At 38.7% G+C, this 19,020-nt stretch overlaps 1 protein-coding gene across 14 annotated transcripts in view; it reads right to left on the bottom strand.

The window, feature by feature from the left end:
• picalma (phosphatidylinositol binding clathrin assembly protein a) overlaps positions 1–11,809 on the bottom strand; it is a 75,618-nt gene extending 63,809 nt beyond the window's left edge. For 12 of the 14 annotated variants that reach the window (XM_073479142.1, XM_073479145.1, XM_073479141.1 and 9 more), the window contains exons 1-2: positions 11,718–11,778; positions 11,297–11,537 (exon numbers count right to left, since the gene is read on the bottom strand). In XM_073479142.1, the coding sequence (XP_073335243.1) occupies positions 11,297–11,426 (130 nt within the window). In that variant the 5' untranslated portion in view covers positions 11,427–11,537; positions 11,718–11,778. Of the gene's footprint in view, positions 1–11,296; positions 11,538–11,717 lie in introns of all 14 variants that reach the window. The other 2 variants (XM_073479146.1, XM_073479149.1) reach the window with 2 other exon arrangements.
• Positions 11,810–19,020: the final 7,211 nt, after the last annotated feature.

Genomic DNA, 19,020 nt, shown 5'->3' on the forward strand with positions numbered 1-19,020 from the left:
CTGGCTGTGACTATACAAAGACCCTTCAGCTTTTAATTTAGTGACCTGTGGTACAACAGTTGCTTTATGACAGCTCTTGAATTTAAGCTTTTACTTTAGCATCTTTGTGTAAATGTGTATACTACTTCCTTTCTGGATAACAGCCAAGCAGTTGCTTAGATGCATCTCAGTTTGGAAATCATGTGAAATTTTAAGATAACACAATTATAACATGTCTGAGGTGCTGTGGGCATTCCAGTGGCCAAATGTTGTCGCTGGACTCATGCATGCTTGTAATCAGAGGTATAATTGCCAGGAAATCCATCCCAGCCAATCTCACATTTAATCAGTTTGACTCCCCTGTGCTCTGAGAAGGGGTGGGGTTATGTAATGACTTCCTGTTGGCTGTTTACTCTCGGCAAAGCTTATGAACTAGAGGAACACTTCCTGCTTCAGGAAATGTCTGATGTGGGTTGAGGTGCACATGGAGCCCCTGAATCTTTACCCACATCAATGCAAAAGTAAAAAAAATAGTGATTTTTAAGGCAAGGGTTACCTTTGCCTCGCTTTACTGACGGGCAGTGCTAATACTTTCTGGTAATGATTTTGTGACGAAACATTCTGTGTCAAGAGACATACTGTACAAAACAGATAAATTTAACACAGATTGCCAAGAAGCAGGTGACAACCCAGTATTACTTGTTGACAGAGACTTGTCTACAACATTACTGTGGTCTCTGGTGGATTAAAGGAACAAGCACGTCAAGGTAGCTAGTTCGAGTTGTGCTATTGAATCTCTCAGGCCTTTCAGAGTCACAGTGGGCTTCAATCAGCTCAGCTGGCGGACAGGGCATCAGCAATCCTTTTAAGGGCTGTCACTTGATGCCACTGCAGTCACATGCTCCTTATTGCAGCACTGCATTCAGTGTGGCAAGAGTGAGGCGATGGGGTAGGGCCTCTGGGAGGGTCCAAAGGTACAAATGTATATGAGTAGGCCTGCCATTATGTTTCAGATGAACTGTGTACACAGCTAAAAGTTAAAAGGTAGTGCAAACTCAGGAAGAGAGAAAATACACCTTCGCCTATGTTGGGAGGCCAAGATATAAGTAATAATGATATATTATAATGATTTACCTCATATTGGGGTTTAACACATGCACACTCCTCCACTAATTTAATAATACCTCATGCTGCAACAATTCATACAAATAAAATTGCAAAAGCAATAACTCAAATTTTGAACAGCCCAACTCCATACTAAACCTGCTCTATTCTACAGCCAATATATTCTTGGTTTACACTGCCTGAATTAGGTCTCAGCATAAAGTCCTGTTCTCAAAACGTAATCTTGAAAGGCCTTTCAACCCTCCGCTCTTAATATTTTAGTGTTTCATTCAACAGGAACAGGAAGCAGCTTTGTATCACTACAATGTTGGTAGTATATGCAAATGGACAATGATAAACTTCTCTCCAATTTGCCTCCAGAGCCCCCTACTCTTTTGCTGGCAAAAAACCCTCTGTGTTGATTTTGTCTGTATTGCTGCCATTTTCTGAAAGCTTACAGATACAGACCAAAAGAGCAGTACCTGTTCCCCCGGGCTCAGAGAGGGACAGTTATGACAGAAGAGCTGGGAGGAGATTAGACGGTGGTGAAGAAAAAGTAGAGGTCTGTGCAAGGTTGATTTGTCTCCGAGTGGCGCCCCTGCAGTGGTTGCAATACTAAGGACACAAGGAAGACTCCTTGCCAAAATCAAACACCCAACAACTTACAGTATGTCACCCATCAGCAGGTGTGTTAATGGACTGGTGCGGCACAGTGCAGTGTGTTCTGCTTGTTGTAGGTCTATCTTTTGATCAAAAGGGAATACCACAGGCCCTTTTCTCTGTTTCCTCTGGTCATGTATAGGGATGGGTACCGAAACCCAGTATTAAACGGGTCCCAGGACTAAATTATGAAATAAAATAGTACTGATAAGCTCTGACATTAACAGTTCTCTTAATGGTACTTTTCAACATTTTGGTGTCATTTATTATCACTTCGTTGTGGCCTCCTCTGCTAAGCTCTTCCACACACATGGAGCTAAGTCTGTGAACAGCAGAGCAGAGAGGCGGCAGTGGAGACAGTGAAGTGAACCAGGTGATGATTACTGAAGAATACTCGAATTGACAGCAACAGTGCTCGTTACTGCAAGTGCAAAAGAACTTCGCGTTTAAAATGCCAGTACTTATATATACTCCAGTTCAATAAGCATAAACCCTTTAACATGTAGAAAGTGATATTTTAATCTGCTCTGTCCGCAGTCTCTCATCCTCCGCTGTGGTGTTTTACACAAGCACAGTACACTAGCTCGCCTAACAGGGAAATGTCAAACAACATAGCGATATGCTTTATCAAAAGCAGTCTGTGTGTAATCACTGATTAGCTTAGCTTTTCATGTACCAGTATCTAAAAATTTGGCTGCTGGCTGAGACAGCTCTTCCTCCCTCTTCCAGCAGTACCTGTAGGAAGTGATTCACATCAGCACAGGTACGAGGACTGATACTGACTGAAGTCTGTGTTCATCATTCCGTCTAAACTTCACTCAGTATTTTGATGAAAGGAATATTCTTTTATTTCATTTTAGGTTCGTTTCCATTGAAATATTGTTTATAGTGATTTTGTTGTTGTAAATATTGCTGCTGCTGCTACTACTAGTAACAATATCATTGTATTTAAAATATTTAGTTCTATTTCTATTCTGAGTTTAGTCTTCTTTTGTTTAACAATAATATATATTTTTAAAAGCAATTATTTCATATCGAAAATGATCCGATAAGAATACTGATAAAGAACCGATAATGTTTTACAGAAAAACAATGACCACAGCCAGCCATGTAAACATGCTATACAATTTCAGTCTGCAAGAGTTACATGGTGTTAACAGAGAACCAGATAAAACCCAAACCACAACCCAGCCAGGTGAATGAGATCTTTCAAACTGTAACAGTTTCATTCCATACTGATTTGCATTTAGGCCAGGATGTGGGTGAGACTGTCAGTGGGCCTCATAGACTACAAACTGTAGAAAACAGCAAAGAAATCTATCAACCACAGAAGAGGGGAGGCTTTCACAATACTAATTGTTTTTAACAGATTCTCTTTCCTATGTTAAGTTCAGCCAGTCAATGTATGGAAGTTTTTATACAGAAACAGATCTGTTTAGGTGACAAACTTTGCCCGCTGCTTAATTGATTGTCGTCTCAATCATTAACGTCCCCTTAATTTGACATCAGATACATAATACGTATACAATGTTTTCAATAGCAATACAACAATAATAAACAACGTCCATGACAAATATATGAGGAGAGCACAATGCTTGCCAGCCCTCTGCACCCTGTAACAGGAAGTGGTGCAAATATCTTGCTGGAGGTGTACAACCAGTAATAAACCTCCAATCATGAACCCCTCTGACACATGGAGCCTTTGACTAAAATCCAAATGTCATTACTGTGATACCACTTTTACACCAAGGTAAGCGCTGTATGCAGGTTTTTTAAAAGCAAGTACACCAACTAAAATAGTTGATTGACTCCGTTCACATTGCTAGGAGATGAGTTTGAATTTCTGTGTTTTTTTCCCCTTGTGTGTCACTTTCATCATCACAATGTACTGGGGCACAGTAGAAAATAGTAGTTCATATATCTCATCAGAACAATCCAGAAGACGTTAAACTTGTCATAAGTCAACCAAAGTCATAATTGAACTGAATAAGACACATTGTTTTTTCCGTAGCCGATAATGGAGGTTGCTAAGGTGTAAGACATCTCACTTCTCTCTCATCTCTGTTAATAGTAGCACATGCTCAGTACCGATCAGGCAGGGGCAAGACCTGGGTAGCAACACGGAAACCACTGACCAAGTGGCAACAGTGGTTACTTTTTAAAATATCTTTTACTTCAGCCTCTCTTTCAAACTCAGCGCTGCTTGAACAGAGATGGATGGAAAAGTATTTAAGAGCAAGCAGATTTAACTTCAGCACAAGAAAATGAGCATGTTCACCAGGGTGTTGTGTTCTCATCACAGCCGACTGGAGCTATTTAGTATATCCTATGACATATTTTGATGAGACAACATCGATCACAGACAATGAGGTCGGGTGATAAGGTGTTACTTGACATAGTTACTTAAATGCAATTACATTACCAAAGTCCTACAACCCAGCACACTGAGTTCCATGTGCCTCACATCCTGCACTGCCCACATTCAGCACCGGCAAGCCATGGTCATCCCCCCTATTCACGTATGTGTGGCCATGCCCTAAGATACCAGGGTAAGGCAATCGGGCAGAGTAGGGCATGTCTTGGCAAGAAAAACAGTGGGATCAATAATAACATTGTTGATCAGTACACCAGTAGTTTTACCCTCACTTCCCTGTTGCAAAAATAACAAAATAACACTAATAACAAATGACTGAATATTTGGACTGGACTAGGACGTGAGTCAGGAGTGAAAGAAATTCTAAATTCTGTGATTATAAACACACCAGCAACTGGGGAAATAAATAAAAACCACTTGAGGCAGTCTCTCCGAATCCCACAACTTTGTCAGATAAATGGGTAGCTACAGCTTCTTAAATAATGCAAACAGACCAGAGGACATCATAAGTCCCATTTATATGGAAATGTCCTTGAGTCAAGATGTTTACGCCAGTGCCAAAGGTCAACTGCTGATTTCATGCATTCATGACTTTACATAATGGCAATAAAACTTGACAAAAAGATTGCTGCCATGCACTTGGGCCTGCTACAATTCAACAGCAACTCACAGTTGAGGAAATACCATACATTGCATAACTGTGGCGCTACAAAGACCACATGACCAAAAATCTTTAGTTTGATACACAATGCTGGGATGTAAACTGCACTAAACCCGCTTGGTGCGTAATTTTGTATAATTAAGTAAGTCCACACTTACTGTTCACAGAACATTGGGGGCACTGGAAGCAATACGTTTTGAAATTTTGCGATTTTTCACCAAAATCTTACCACAAGACCAGTTGAAACTTGCATAGACTTGCAAGAATGTGGTAACATTTATAAAGCATACCTATTTACACCGGCGTGACGTTACGTGAAGTTGTATCCTTTCATAACAAACCAACTTTTTACTTCAGTATTTCTGTCAGCTTTCTGCAGTGTAGCTTCTTACTGGAAGAAGACGTCAGAGGATCAACAATGAAATTTCACCAATATGGACTTAACCGTGTTGATTCTTGCATGGGATTCACTGTCGAGGAAATTAAGCATGAATTTTTCCGGGTGATACATTGTGGACACTTTAATCACTGTAGCTGCAAATTAACAAGCGGAATATTCCGCTGTTGGACTGAAAGCAACTTAACATGTAGCGTCTAAGGTTTTGTTTTCCATTGGAACAATTAATAAGAATGCTTCTGATTGGGAAACTATGATAATGATATTTCAAATGTACAGTTCAATCAAATCTGTTTTTTGGCATTCCATGACATGCTTTTTAATGCTTTCCAGTGATGTAACAGAAGAATTACAATGTATACAAATATAAATAAATAAAAACAAAATATAATAATGAAAAATACTTTGAATATAATAAATAATATCAACAATAGCAAGAGTAATAATCAAATTATTAACAGAATAATCATCATCACTCATTCCTTCATTGTATTTAATTAGAGACCGTAAGGGACCTGGATAATGGATAGGGGCCCAAGAGAGGTAGAGAGCCACTGCTTTAAAAAAAAAACCATATAAGTAAATTAGGTGGAGCTGGCAGCAGAAGTTGATTTGTTTACACTGGCTGGTAGAGTCTCTTTAAAGCTATATGATGGAGTTAATCTAGCATGCCAGTGTGAAAGAATGTTAACTACAGCCCAAACTGAACGGAGACAGCAGAGGGCTATATCTTTCTTGCAATTCAGGCAGGAGGGACACAGAGACAAGGCTGCTAGATACACTTTGGCTGTATCTAGTGCATCCATCACCACTCTTTACTTATCTCAAACCTAAGTGAGATTCCTGCTGGGCAGTGGGTCTCTAGATTACCTCAGGAAGAGGCTTCAGTTCAGCAGCTCCATAGTGGAGCCACATATCACCCAGTTGTCTCAAATCAGGAAAGTCACTAGGACATGACCTCATTACTACATGCTCCATCAGCTGAAAGCTGTGTTTTTTCAAAATCCCACGTTACAAAACCAAACAAAGAGGTCTTTGCTCAACTGGACCCAAAAATGAATGTGGATTCCACACAGAAAGGGCTGTGTGTTATTTCATATGCAAGGCAGATAGAGGCATGTCAAAATCTGACATTTATTTTTATTTTTAGGTAAATAACACTCTGACAAATTACTGTTGTAAAATGTCCTCAAATAAATAATCCTAATTACTTTAAATTATTATCCCATTAATCCTACAGGTGTCCTAAAATAAATACAATGATGCTGTCCTATCATGTACTAAACAAGCATAATATGGGTCAGTCTCAATGAGTTACCTATAGTATTAGAATTCACATTGTCGTGCCGACGAGAAACAATCTGCTTTTCTGATTAACATCGCATTTCTCTAACTTTTCTTTTGTTTTCTGTCCCCACAAGCTGCAAGCTGTCGCTCTCTCACTGTTTATAGCTTCCTCCTCCTCCTCGTCCTCCTCCTCTCTTTTCATTTAGGCTCCCTTCTGATGGACCACGGGCCCCTGGGACCATCTACCTCTCCTGGCTTCTGCTGCCTCACATATTGACGATTCTGGATCGTCAAACCCTGGGCTCCGCTGGATCATTGCTCTCCTGTTTTATCTCCTTATATCTGTATTTCTGTAACAGTTGATGCCTTTTCACTCTGATCTTTTCTGTTTTACTGCTAATTATCCTGTGTGTCCTGCCCTCTTCCAGGTCACCATGGTGGAGAGGAGGTCGTGTGGCTCCAACACCACTTGGTGATGCCTCGGCCTGCTTAGTCGTCTCCTGGATCCACACACTTTACATATATTATAATTTATATCAGATATTCTGTCAATGCAACTTGTAAACTGTGATTTTGTTGTTCTGTTCTGTACATGCGACATCTATGCATGTCTAACCGACCTGGGAGAGGGATCCCTCCTCTGTGGCTCTTCCTGAGGTTTCTTCAATCTTTTTTCCCTGTTAAAGGTTTTTTTTTTCTCAATATGGCAAGTTTTTCCTCACTCAAATCGCGGGTCTAAGGACAAAGGATGTCATTCACTGTACAGTTTGTAAAGCCCACTGAGGCAATGTGATTGTGATTTTGGGCTATATAAATCATAATCAAAATTGATCTGATTTAATGTAGAACCACAATTTATCATCATTATGATTATTGTTATTATATTTACTTTTTTTTTTTCCACAAATATGTGTCTTGCCAGTTTCAAGTAAGTATTTATTATATTAGCGTATGGTTCCAGTGCGAGCGTGGTATTGATTCATTGACTTACAATCACTGCATGATTCTGGTTATTCAGACTTTTTTTCACACTGAACTTTTGGTGGGTGAATTTGCTGCACGCTTATCAAGTGCAACACACGAAGAAAGCAATAACTTCTGGGTAACACAAATTGGACAAACTAAACATTAAAATCAAGTTCTGCCCGTGGTCCATTTTTTTCATTTTTTGATTTTGGTTCCCAATTGAATATTAAAAGAACGAATGATACACGGATTGACTTAGGCTATCCACCATTTATGTAATCTTGTTGTTTTCTTCCCAAAAGTTATGAAGAAAGGCTTGCTGGGAAATTTGTTTGACCAATGGCCTTGCTTGCCCCCTGTTGTGTTTACAATCTAGAGATCAACAACAGCGAGATCAAATGAAAATGTCAAAAAGTAAAGGAGGAGCTGAAAAGCTTAGAGAGAAAAGGAAGCAGGCATTAGAGGCTCACGTTTCCAAATACAAAAAAACAGTTTGGCCATCATGATCTTCAAGTGGCCCGTGGCTGGAGAAGTGGAAAGACGGGCCAGTGTAAGCAAGAGCGTCTGATAGGTCCAACAATGCGGCGGCCCACTGGGATTTGTCCCGGTGTACACCAGTACACCACTGCCTGAAGAAAAACAACTGAATGGAAAAAGAATTATAAGACTTCTTTGAGACTTTTAATGGTCGCCCAGCAACATCTTTTAAACATCTTGTTATTTTGTTTTCAACTTAGGAGCAAATGTACTCCTAAGTTGAGAAATAGAAGCAGATAAAGAAATTTAGGGGCACAATGGAAATGTATCAAATTGTGTGTTTTTCCTTCATAAAATACATACACGGAGAAGCAATACACGGAGAAGCAAAGTCAAACAATATAACTTCGATATTCTATAAAAGTGCACTAGTTTGTTTTTTTTAGATGTTCAAATTGTATTAAGTAATTATGTAATTATTAACACATTATACTCTGGGGTTCTACACATTTTCAAAAGTAAATTCAAGCACTTTTCAAGCTTTTTCAAAGCACATTTCCAACTTTTCCAGCACCTTACAGCTGTGATTACAGCTATACATACTATATTCAGACAAAATGATTATTTGACTTTTACCACATTAAATCAGATGTGATTGTGCTTTTTAATAACCAAAATTATAAATGTGTCACCTGCCTGTAAGTAAACTTGACATCCGAAATAACCTGACTGGATTGTTGACAGACTATGAACTATGTTCTTGTGTCGCACTAAAAATGCTAATTTCTTCTTGGTGTTACAGCTGTACCTTTCTCCTTTTTTTTCATCCAAAGTACTAGCCAGGCAGAACAGTCAACGTATTTACATTGTTCCCTAGGGACATGGAGAAATGTAAAGTGCACCTGAATTAAAATGCTACCTGAAATAATTACTAAGATAATAGATAAAACACAAGCTATATTATACGGAAGCCCTAAAGGGCCATGCATTCATACATTTTATTTCCTCCTTTTTCCCGTGATAACGAGTTAATTTCATTTGTTTTCTCGAGATCTCGAGTTATTATCTCAAAATAACAACTGCCGTTTTCCCGAGATAACGGGATAATTTTCTCGAGATCTTGAGATAACGAAACTTCGTTTTCCCGAGATCAATCACTGCGTCACATATCTTTTCAATCAAGGCCTGACACAGGCTGAAATAGCATTATGCCTTGCTATTACAGATAATATACACATTAGTGTGCGTAATCTAAAAAGACGGTTAGCAAGGCTTCAGCTATATCCGCGGCGCAATCTAAGTGAGCCTGATGTCGTCGTTAACTACATAGCTGACCAGCTACGAGGTCCCGGGCGTCTCCATAATCTCAGACCTATCATATCACAGTCATTAACTCGAGATCTCAAATTAATTATATCGTTATCTCGGGAAAACAAAGTTTCGTTATCTCGAGATCTCAAGAAAATTATCCCGTCATCTCGGGAAAACGGCAGTCGTTATTTCGAGATAATAACTCGAGATCTTGAGAAAACAAATGAAATTAACTCGTTATCACAGGAAAACGGAGGAAATAAAATGTATGAATGCATGGCCCTTTAGGGCTTCCATAATATTAGACCATAAATATTTGTAGATTTTTTAATATAAAAGGGTAAGTAAGTAGAAAAAAAAATATTTTGCAAGAGTGCTGAGATCGAAAGATCACTGGTCACATATGTTGATTCCTACTGGAATGCCACTTTAATCAGCGGTATGCTGGTTGCTTCAGTTGGACAAGCATATGGGACCTGAAAATAGTATGTCACCACTCTTCCACTGCCACATACCATTCCTCACCATCTTGTGGTGATTCTTTACTGACACTGCCACTGCTGACTTCCATGTCAATATTGTTCCTCCTGCTGATGCGAAACACGGAAAACCTACATGTGATTTGTTTGACTTGGAACCCTTGACAGCACCATGGAGGTATGGGATAGACTCAGAAACTCAAACATGACACAAGGGTCAGCAAGGTTGTGTCCACTCCCCTGCAGTCAAACCTCTCCAAATGCACTAAAAGAGAATGACTGCTAAAGTCCATGTAGCTGGACAGATACGTATATTAACAGGTGGCAACATTGGTCTGGTTGTGACCCTGCTGAATACTAATTTCTTGTGTGCTCCTGATAAAATGGTATGACAAAGTCCACAAAACCACATCCACTTCCTGAAATAAGAGCAGACTCTAATTTTGTATCATGCACCTTCTAATACAAACACAGCTCACTTATTTGTAGTCTCGGTATGTGTCACTAAAAACAATTTAAATATATAATTGGGAGTCAAAGGGAGATGGCTCAAACACGCCAGAGTTATAGTTACTACTTGTTTTAAAATAAATGTAATTTAATTATGGCAATCATAGCTACCTGCTCCACTCTACATTAAAGCAGAATAAGATCCAAGCAATAGTGGCTATTCTAAAAGCTGAACTATTATATTGTTTTTTGTTGGAACCTAACTTTAAATAGCTAAAATGATCATTTCACAGGCTATACAAGTCAGCCTTTGCAACTATCGAAATTAAAGCGGCTGTATATGTTCTTGTCGTTTTAGCTAACATCTTGTCTCTCTGGCAGTTGATCACCAAATGATTGTGGAGCAGTTAACACCAGATATAGCAGCAAACAGGAGGATCCTGCTTTCTGCACAGTCCCAAGTAGACAGGACCACTTCTTTATAAAGTTTTCTGTCCTGATTGGATAAAGTGGACAGGGATACCAGAAAATGTCTTTGCTTTTTTACTGAATGAGCAAGGGGAGTCGAAACATGGCTTACTGACCAAACATTCTTTAACATTGATTACTGTTGGAATATATATATACATTTTTTAATAAAAAATATATCACTCACAGCTGCTTTAACTGTTAGTTGCTAATGGTTCATTTTTGTTTTGACGTTAGCCACTCTCTCCAGTGCTAGCTTGCCAAGTGTTTCCTACTCTGATTAAACTATTTAAGTATGTATCATGCCCAAGTGAATAATGTAGCTGTATAGAGAAAGTGATTAAACATTTTAATAGGAGAAAAGTGTTAAAGTCATCATGTTTCAACGTACTGGCATGACGTTGTGACTGAGCCCATGCAGTTGGCAAAATGCTTGCCAGTTATAAGAAGGGTTAGCCTTGCTACTATCTGAGCGAAATGGGCGGTTGAATTCCTATTGAAACGCGTATATTGGTTGTAATAGTAGGCTACCACAGTATGTCCAAGTTACCATAACGTTAATGTTACATGTATGTGCAGGCCTCGCAGCCTAAGCCACAGTATTCGGATTCCTATGTTAACGAAAAAGCCGAGACGAATTCAAATATACAGCTATATCAATTACCAATAAATATGATACTTACAATCCAAGTGTTTCTTTTTTGGCCCCATTATTTCATGCGTGGTCGCCTTGCACACAGTTTTGGAAATCGCCGACCCGGTGACACTGTGCTGAGCGGCGGTTATCCTGTCTGTAATGCTCTGCCCAGACATCCTGTATCGGGTCAAATATACGGTTACCCTCTGGGAAATGTTTCCAAATCCAGCGGAACAGCCTGGGGTTAGTGGACGGTGTCTTCAAAGGCTCTGTGCCACCTGACAATACTGGAGACAAGACAGAGACACAAGAAATAATGAGACGACGGCAGGCGGTAGTTACATTTCGCTTGTAGACTGGCTAGCTTTTAACTAATGGGGATAAATCCACCCACACAACTTCGGTAAAAGACACTGACTGAACCGGCAACACGAACCATCTACATTTCGAGACTGTAACATACGAACCTGGTCTTTGAATAGATCCCTCACGTCTACAATATCTTTTCCTCCCGTGCAAGTCTTTTTCACATACCGTGGCTACACAGCGTCAAAAAATACATGTTGCTTCCGGAAACAATTTTTCACAATAAAAGCTACAATTGAGTGACATTTAAGAAAAGCAAGAACTGTTAGTCAAATACTAACATGACGCCCCCGCCCCGTCCACCCGACTGTGTTATTTTCACATATTAAAGGTCAGGTACAATTAACTAAAAGTGCTACAATGAGTAACCACCAATATTAATAAATGTATTATGATTACTAATTTATGTAGTCTATAGTTTCACAAGTGTGATGTTGGGCTGCTACAAATTCACAGTCTCCAGAAACGCTTCAAGATGTCCAACCCTTCATTTGTTTTTTTTAAGTAATCTAATTTGGTTTTAAGACCCATCATTTCAAACGCGTAACTGTGGGATAATTATGTTCGACCCTTTATTTTGGAGTCTCACGTCACTTCCGGTGTTATCGTGATTAATTGTGTTTAACTTAAAACGGCTCGGTCTCGCTTTCTTTGGTTCCCACGCTGAACTCCGTCCAATTTTTTTCTACAGCGCCTCCCCCCCGCTGGGTTTAAATCATCGTTTAAATGGACTGAGTGTTTTGAAGGAAAATGGCGGGTCTGTTTCCTGGCCAGCCCTGACCACCTATAACTTTTGCACATAATGCACCATAAGTGCATACGGACCATAGCCCTGCTGTGAGGTTTGTTATGGTCCACCTCTACCCTTTACCTATTCGTAGAGTCATATTATGTGTGCCTTTGACAAGATAGCCTACTGAATACTTATTGACTTCAGTGACAGATGATTGTGGATTAAGTTTGATGATTTAATGAGTTGTAATTATAAATCAAAAGTCGGACAGTTTTCCAGCAGGCTTCAGTCTTTACAGGAAGTCACAGAAACACCCACATTCCGTTAGATCTGACATCGATGGAGTTAAATATTATCAGACACATTTATCAGTCTGTAGCCTACACAGTCTTCAGTTGTTGTTAATTATGACATCGCAGCATATTAAAACTCTACACAGGTGATCTGTGATATCTGTTCATGGATCAACCTCAATTTTACATCAATTCTCACGTTAATCAGCTTTCTTGTCAGTTTGCTGCTGTTTATAAATGATCTGAGCAGACCTGTCCCCCTAGATTAATAAATGGAAAACATTCATAGGCAAAGAAAAAGGAAAGAAATAGAAGATAATAGTTTTTTATTATTGATCTGTCGGGGCTTCACATCTGAATCCTCACATCCCACTTTTGTGTTGTTAAATATTTTACAGGCCGATTTATATAAATCAAATGTTAACAATTATTTATTGTGTAGTCTCCACACCGGCCACACAGCATGTCTTCTGTTAACAGAATACCCTAAACCTTCAAGATCAGACAAATAAGATCAAAATCTCTCAGCAAAAATACAAAGTTTCTTGAAAACATCATGTTGTTCAGACAAGATCTAAACCAATCAGCTGTTAGATCAGGCGACAGCCAGGCGTTTGCAGTCGGTGGAGAGCAACTACAGCTCCTGGCTCCAAAAACTGCAGCCGCCTCGATCCACTCAGATTACCGTTACCCACATTTGCATGACGTCAGAGCAAGTTGGCGATCAAAGGTGCATCTCATTTCTCTTATTGGTCCTTTCCTCGCTCCTCGCTTGAACCGGAAGTCGTTCCTCTCCGCCATCTTGCAGGCAGTTCCAATGCTCCTATTTAGAGCACGCCCCCTCAGTTACTGATTGGACGCTGCAGCGGATCAGACTGATCTGAGTCTCATACGGAGTGAAGACAGATAACAGATTCAACTCAAGTTCAGATGCGTCACCATAAAGTTTTATATTTAGTTTGTTTTCTGGTTCATCAGTGAGTTAAAATGTGTCAGCCTGACTGTAGGAGAACAAAATGACCACAAACAACTTTCTTCATTTATTCCAAACATTTTTCTTTTCATGGTCTGTTTTAAACACGTCAGGCAGATCATTCCTGAGCGTCGGCTTATGTTGCATCATTTCAGTTTTCCCTCAAACATTTAGTCTAAAAACAGCACAAACTCTCCTTTCCTCATCGTCATAAACATTTGGTGTAACTTTGAGGGCATCTAGTGGTCAACATTTGTGAACATGGACTGCATGCACAGTAGACTTCTAAAAAGTCACCTTTCCGCGATCAATATATTATTTTTTATGATGAATGTCATATTTTTTAGTTTTTGAATCCTACTTGACCAAAATTATTTTTTGTGGATCTCTACAAAAGATCACACTCAATTTAGCTACATTTGTTTGATGCAGTATAAAATATTCCACAGAATACTTTCAAACTGCTGCCTGCACACATCATTCTGTGATACATTCCTGGAGTCTGTGGTGAACTGCTGTCATTTTCTGCCTTGGAGAACTAACTTTGCCTCTTTCTGTCCTGTTTTCCTTTATTTCCCCAAATGACCGAAACACCACCAGACAGGGCCCTACTCATTTGAGCTGAATTTAATTTAACTTTATTTTACAGTGATACTATGGCTTTAGCAGTAGTAGTAGTAGTAGTGCTACCAGTTAACAAGTAGCTAGCTGTGTGTGTTTGTGTGTGTGTGTGTGTGTGTGTGTGTGTGTGTGTGTGTGTGTGTGTGTGTGTGTGTGTGTGTGTGTAGAGAAAAATTCTACCAGCCACTCAAATTTTTTACCAGCCACCACTTTGCAATCGTACTTTTGTGTAACATTTGTCTTAGTTAAAAAAAACCAAAACAACAATACAATCACATGAAAAATGTTTATTTAAAAGTCATACTTTTAATTCTCTGTATCAGAAAAAGTCAAATTTTTGACCTGGGTTTTAACTTAACTCAATGCATGTGCAAATTTGCTTACCTCCACCCAAGCAGGTAGTTTTAAAGACGTTTTACATTCTACTCTTTCATCTGGAATATGTATTATACATTTTACATGTTTTTTTTTCAGTTTTTTATCAAATTGAAATGTTATTCGTTGCACGTCACAGCAACGTGGACTACAAGGAACGTGATTGGTCTGCTTGGATGCATTGCATTTTCTAGCTTCTCCTCCGGTGCTTAGCGGCGCGGCTAATAATGGGGATTGTGACCTGTAGTTTCCCCAATAAAAATACTACACTCTTCAGCTGTTACAGCTGCTCCTGACTGACGGGCTGCTGCTCTTCTTGGATTACACTCCTCTTCACTGCGAGAGAAAGAATGCCTACTTGCAACCATAAATTATCCTTTATTATAACACCAGAGGCCAAGGTTGGTGGGTGACGTGAAAGTGACAGATTCTACTGTAGTCCATTCCATTTTAGCGACAGCTTACTTGCTTAAAAGTGTAATCACAAAATTAAGTTATTAGTCCAAAATTATAAAATTTTGTCAGGAAAGATCCTAAAGATACCACATCACACTGGAGTGGGGCTTCAAAAAATGCTCAGATGAAATTGTTTACAGAGCTGTGTTTTATGCAATTTATGCACAATATTTCCTACCATAGGGGTACTTCAAGCTTGAAATATCACCTCCTTTTAAAGTTTAGAATGTCCATTTATTCATTGATTCACTCATCTACCAAAATCCATTCGCATTGAAATATTTTTAAATATTGGCATATGCGATTAATTTGTAAGCTTGTTATCTACTTGACAGCCCTACTTTTAAAGTAAAACAAAGATTACTTACTTACTTAATCTTAATTTACAGGTAATTTTTTGTAACAAGTTAAAAAAAGTTGTATTATGCCACCAAACTGATCAATACATGTGATATACAAGACATATAACAAAAGTATGAATTCAAATTATTTCATGTCCATGTTGTAGTTATTTTCAGCATATGTAACCATAGTTTCTTTCTTGCAACAGCTATATTGCTCAGGCAGAGAATGAATCCTCCTCTGTAGATTGTATTTGTCATGTATATAATGGCAATGTCATCAGAGAGGACAAGCTTATACATGGATACTCTCTGAGGGACACTGAAAATAATGCAAAGACTTGGCTACTTGTATGCTTGCCAAGTGATGACATATTAGCCAACAAAAGCTGAGGGTCTTGCCCTTTCATTTTGTCAAAGACGCTAAATTATTTGTTTGCCAATCAAACTGCTAAAGAGAGCTCAGTTTGAAGGCACAGAGTCTAGATTGATTTCAGTCCAGATAAAGGATCCTCAGATCTTTTACTGCAGAGAGAGGTCATCACTACTTTTATCATAGTTTGAACAAAATGCAGGGGGTCTGATAAATGGGACCACTGTCTCCTGTGACCTTATTCAAGGCATATATTGCCAACGAAATCAATGGTAATGATACATTTGACCTACTAACATTATCATGTTATATACAGAAACTTAATTGAGGAAAGAACTGATCTGTCTGAACTGTATGTTACACCTCATACAAGATCTTCCATGTGATACACAGGGAAAGGATCTAACATACAGTGCAAGATATGGTGGAAAGATATGGATTCCACTCATTTTCATCTTTATTGACAAACCCACTGTTTGGTGAACAGCAGTGAAAACAAAGCTTTTGGTCCATAAAAATGCATATATACTGTATATGTGTATATATACTGTATATATGAATACAAATATGTGGGTATCTGGTTGGATCAGAAACTCACATTTAAATTTCATATTAATCCCTCCATCTTTTAGAGCAAGTGGAAGACTGCTAGGTGCTACACATAGAGTCTCTTTCATTTAGTTTTTTTGTAAACTACTATACAGTTTAGAAACAATCTTTGAGGAAGTCTGTATGTATGCATCTGTCAACACTTCAATCACCTCATTACCATCTGCAGAAATCCCTTATTTTTAATTTCTGTATAATAAAAATATCTAAATAAGTATCTGAACAGGTCCGCATTTTCTAAATAAAATTCCCTTTTTGAGTTATTCAGAAGGCTTGAAGGTTTGTCCCTCCACAAGTGTGCAAAAAGCTGTTATTCCCTTTTCTTTCCACCTTAAAAATGTATTATCCATCTCCCCAGGTCAAAACTTGGAGGTCTGAGAGGGCCAAATCAGAATTTTCTCCTTTATTGTCAGGCTAATCTTTCCCACCCAGCCTGGCCTGAGGTTGGGTCTGACCCAGATTAAGCTCAATATTCCATCTAGTTTGGTATTCCGGGGAACACCAATAAACAGGCTCATTTGGGCAACATAATGATATTCTCTTAAATTAGGCAGTGCTAGGTCTCTGTTTTCCTTGTTAAGATGGAGGGTCCTAAATTTTACCCTGTGTCTTTCTCCCGCATAGTTGAACAGGGATATCTGCTTATTCCATGCTATAAACTGCAATTCTCAGACTCTGACTGGCAAGGATAAGAAGAGATATAGCAACCTTGGCAAAAAAATTATTTCCACTATCTCAGTTCTTGAACTAAAGTCCAGTACTAGTGATGACCATCCTATTATATCTTTCTGTATCCTACTGTTTATTGTGTTGTAGTTTGTTTCATAAATTTTGTCCTCATCCTGAGTAATTGACACTCCCAGGTATTTTATGGATTTTGCTTTCCACTTCAATTTATATGTCTTCCTGATAGAGCTACTAGGTGTATAATTGAAGGAGAGTACCTGTGTTTTTGTTATGTTTAATTGATACCCTGACATCAGGCCACAATGCTGTATTAAGTTTGGATTTTGGAGGTAGATTATAATATCATCTGCAAAAAGTCCTATTATATGTGCGTCTTCTGCTATATTAATTATATTGAATGTAATATACATGTTATATATATATAGCCATAGCCATTTCCATAGAGCCAAAGGCTCTATGGAAATGGAAAAAAGAGAGTGGCTGAGGCAGCAGCCCTGGCGAGTACCTCTAAACAGCTTGAAACTACCTGTCAGATGGCTGTTGATATGTCTGCATATGGATCGTCATACCCTGATTTTATATGCACGCCTATTTTACAAAATAGTTTTACTTCTTTTGAACACCTTGGTTTTATGGTACACTCCAAAGTTCCAGTAATAATTTTAGTAATCTACAGACCACCCAAAACAAACTCTGCTTTTATCCAAGAGTTTGCAGAGCTTTTATTTCATTTTATGTCAAAGTACAACAAAATTCTTATTTTAGGTGATTTTAACATACATGTTTGTTGCCCTCCTCAATCTTTTACCACATATTTTATGGATATTTTGGAGTCTTTTAACCTCACTCAGGCAGTACAAGAGCCCACACATTGAAAGGGTCACATCATTGACCTGGTTCTGTTCAGTGGCCTCAGCCCAGATAACTTCACTACTAAGCATATTTGTGTGTCGGATCATAAAGCTGTTTTATTCAATATGATTTTATCCCAAACACCTTTTAATCACAGTGCACCAGTCCACGGCAGAGTTTTTAACACTAATTCTGCTAACAAGTTTTCTGAGCTTTTTACTGCTTGTTTAACTGCTTTTAATTCCATTTAATTAATTAATTTTGTTTAATAACACAGAGGAGCTGGTCTCCCTTTTCAACCACACCTGTCAGTCTGTCCTGGACTCCATCGCCTCCTACAAAGACAAAAAACAAATAGAGCACTGCAGCCCTGGCTAAATAACTCCACCCAATCGTTGAAAAGAGACTGCAGGAGAAATGAAAGGAAATGGAAAAAGACAGGCTTACACGTGTTTTATGAGACCTGGAAAGATGCCATGTTAAACTACCAAAAAGCAGTGAAGGAAGAAAGAACATCCTTCTTCTCCAACTTAATTTTAGCAAATCACTCCAACCCCAGAATTGTATTTAAAGTCATGGAGTCAGTAACCACCCCCTCCTCCCCTCCTTTTATTGATGCCACTCAAGAAAGTTGTGAGGACTTTTTAAACTATTTTAGAAACAGAGTCAACAATATTAGGCAAAACATTACCCCCTGGACCGAATTTTACAGACCAGTAGAGACATACATAGGTTTTTTTTAGCTGCTTTGAACCAGTTTCACTGCCCTTTTTAACTAAACTCATATCACACATGAAATCAACTATTTGCAGCCTTGATTTTATCCTTACCAAGTTTCTTAAAGAGGTTATTGACACTGTTGGACCCAGTATTTTATTGATTATTAACAGCTCCCTAAAAAGTGGCATTTTCCCACACTCCTTTAAACATGCTGTGGTCCAACCCCTTTTAAAGAAACCAAACCTTGACCCTTCGCTTCTTAACAATTTTAGGCCAATTTCTAAGCATCCGTTTTTATCCAAGGTTTTAGAGAAAGTAGTTTCTACTCAACTTTTAGCTTTTATGTCTCACAACAATATCTTTGAGAAGTT

The sequence above is a fragment of the Pagrus major genome, chromosome 13 (genome assembly GCF_040436345.1).
Source record: "Pagrus major chromosome 13, Pma_NU_1.0".
Taxonomy (NCBI): Eukaryota; Metazoa; Chordata; class Actinopteri; order Spariformes; family Sparidae; genus Pagrus; species Pagrus major.